We start from the raw sequence: 2,723 nt of genomic DNA, 5'->3' as shown, positions 1-2,723 counted from the left end.
TAGTCCACCCTTTGTCCGTCAGATGCGAGAGTTCCTGTGATAGAGTCATTTTAAACTGTCGAAGTCTACGAGTAGGAACACTTCTCCGGGTGTTAATAGAGCCAGTCATTTTTTGTTTGGATTTTATCAAGATACAGCTAGAAGAACCGGAAGGTGGTCCTATGCCAATTACTTTAGATACCTCTGATTTAATAAAATGTGAATGGTGTAATGTCTTAAAACCACCAGTAGTGTTTCTACAGACGACCCCAGCAGTTTATGAAAAGTTGATTATGCAGTTGCAAATGCGTAAGAAAGATAAAGTTTGGACCGAGTGTAAAGAAATAAATAAGATTCCAAATCTAGAACAATATATTATTTTAAGTGTTGACACAGACCTTGATCTTAAAACAAATACACTATTTGAAAGAATCATTACTGAAATAGGTAGACAGAATAAGCTTTCCAACTTTTTTTCAAAAATTCCCTTTGAAAAAGCCAATAGCAGACTTGTTGCCTGTAGAAAAACCTATACCGAAAGCATCAAAGGAACTGTGATACAAAAATTAAACCCAATAAAGATGTCCTTTGAAACTAAAATGCAACTTCAAAACAAACGAAAACTCCAGTTTTTTGGTGATGACAAAGCAGGTGGAGCGAGCCATGCCATCATTATTGGTCCTGTAGAAAAACTAATAGTGTATCCACCACCTCCAGCTAGAGGAGGAATTTCTGTTACTAATGAGGACCTACACTGTCTAAAGGAAGGGGAACTTCTAAATGATATTATTATTGACTTTTATTTGAAATATTTGGTGCGTGAGAAACTGAAGAAAGAGGAAGCCAACCGAATTCATATCTTCAGTTCCTTTTTCTACAAATGCATGACTGACAGACAAAGACAGAATTTTCAGGAAAGCACCAATCTATCAATACAGAAAAAGCGACATCGAAGAGTAAAAACCTGGACCCGGCACGTAGATATTTTTGCAAAGGACTTTATTTTTGTACCTGTTAATGAAAATGCTCATTGGTTTTTGGCTATTATTTGTTTCCCTGGCTTGGAGAAACCAAAATATGAGCTTAAACCTCATTACCACAAAAACACACTCGTGCAAAAAAGTTTAACTGTAGTAGACAGTTGTATATCTTCTCCTTCATCCAATGAGATGGTCAGTTTTTCACAAAACTCCTCTGCCACGCCTGTAATTTCAAGGATTCTAAACAGAAAGCCGCATATAGATTTATTTCATTCAAAAAATGCTCTACGGGAAGAAAGTGACCCTCGTTGTGGGGCAAATATATGCAATGTAAAAGATAGTTTGGAAAAAATAAACCAGACTGCAAGTGCAAGTGAAGAATCAAATAAAGGACAGTCTGTGTGCGAGAAAGTTGTTGATAAGAATAAAAGTGAGAGTGGCCCACACGATGACCATTTAAGACTTTCACACCATATACATGAATTAAGTAAAATCAGGCTAAGCTATCCTAATGAGTCATCCTTAAAAGATCAGGATAGCCATTGCAACCCGGAGAGGGGACAGTGGCATTTAAAGCCTACCGTCTATAAGATGCCTTGCATCTTGCTTCTGGACTCGCTACGAGGCCCTTCCCGCGCACATGTTGTAAAAATTCTAAGAGAATATCTAGAGGAGGAATGGGAAATTAAAAAGGGCACCAAGAGGAGTTTTTCCAAAGATGTTATGAAAAGCCTCAGTCCAAATGTACCCCAGCAAAGTAACCTCAGTGATTGTGGTGTCTATTTACTGCAGTATGTAGAAAGTTTTTTTGAGAATCCAGTTCTCAATTTTGAACTACCTACAAATTTGAGAAACCAGTTTCCTCCTCTAAGAATGCGAACAAAAAGAGAAGAAATCCGCAATCTTATTCTGAAGATCCAGGCAGAGCAGTGCAAAGAGAGCAGAAGCGTGCAGACAGGCATTCAAAAGAAACGCCTTTAGGTGAAGGAACGCAACCAGACAAAGGCAGTATTGCAGACTGACCATTTGCTTGGTCAGTTCCACCTCTAGAAATAATACAGCTTTGACCTTTGCCTATACAATAAAATATGAAAGTGTGCATGACTCAGAGTGATTTGTGAATTTTCTTGCTTCTATAAATGTCCTATAATTAATTTTCCATAAAGTATGTATTAAGTAAATGTCGATAACTATGTTAATGGGGCCAATTTTCCCAGCATTTATAATTGCGCTTTTCACCTGTTAGGAAGCTTTTGTTATGTGTTCTCTGTTAATAGAACTTAAACCTGCAACTTCTAAGCACGAAATGAAAATATTTATAGGAAAATAAAAAGAAGAATTTATAATTTATCAGGAGTTGACGAGGGTGGAAGGGTGGGGGAGGGAGTGGGGGAAAAGAGGAGCTGATATAAAGGGCTCAATAGAAAGAAAAGGTTTTGAAAGGTGTAATGGCAACAAATGTACTAATGTGCTTGATACAATGGATGTACAGATTGTTATAAGAGCTGTAGAAGACCCCTTCCCCCTGCCCTCATGGTATCGCTACTCTCAATATCTGCCCTGGATCCTGTGTGTCCTGAGCTCTTTTCTGTACCTGTGTACATGCTCCCGCCTAGCCAGACTGGTAAGATAGAACTGGGGTCATAATGGGGGATGGGGGAAGCATTAAAGAAGGAGAGGAACGCTGTGTGTTTCATCTGTGCTGCACTGCACCTGGATGGCTCATCCCTTCCTTGTGACCCTTCTGTGAGGGGATGGCCAATG

At 38.9% G+C, this 2,723-nt stretch overlaps 1 protein-coding gene across 1 annotated transcript in view; it reads left to right on the top strand.

Annotated features, from left to right (window-relative positions):
* LOC101647670 (sentrin-specific protease 6-like) overlaps positions 1–1,981 on the top strand; it is a 93,193-nt gene extending 91,212 nt beyond the window's left edge. Inside the window, 2 exon segments of the mRNA XM_045288275.1 lie at positions 4–1,896; positions 1,899–1,981. Of these exon segments, the coding sequence (XP_045144210.1) occupies positions 4–1,896; positions 1,899–1,981 (1,976 nt within the window).
* The last annotated feature ends 742 nt before the right edge of the window (positions 1,982–2,723 follow it).

This window comes from Echinops telfairi, unplaced genomic scaffold, assembly GCF_000313985.2.
Source record: "Echinops telfairi isolate 266 unplaced genomic scaffold, ASM31398v2 ScPeMD7_19;HRSCAF=73, whole genome shotgun sequence".
NCBI classification, from domain to species: domain Eukaryota; kingdom Metazoa; phylum Chordata; class Mammalia; order Afrosoricida; family Tenrecidae; genus Echinops; species Echinops telfairi.
This window is presented reverse-complemented; position numbering and strand designations above follow the sequence as displayed.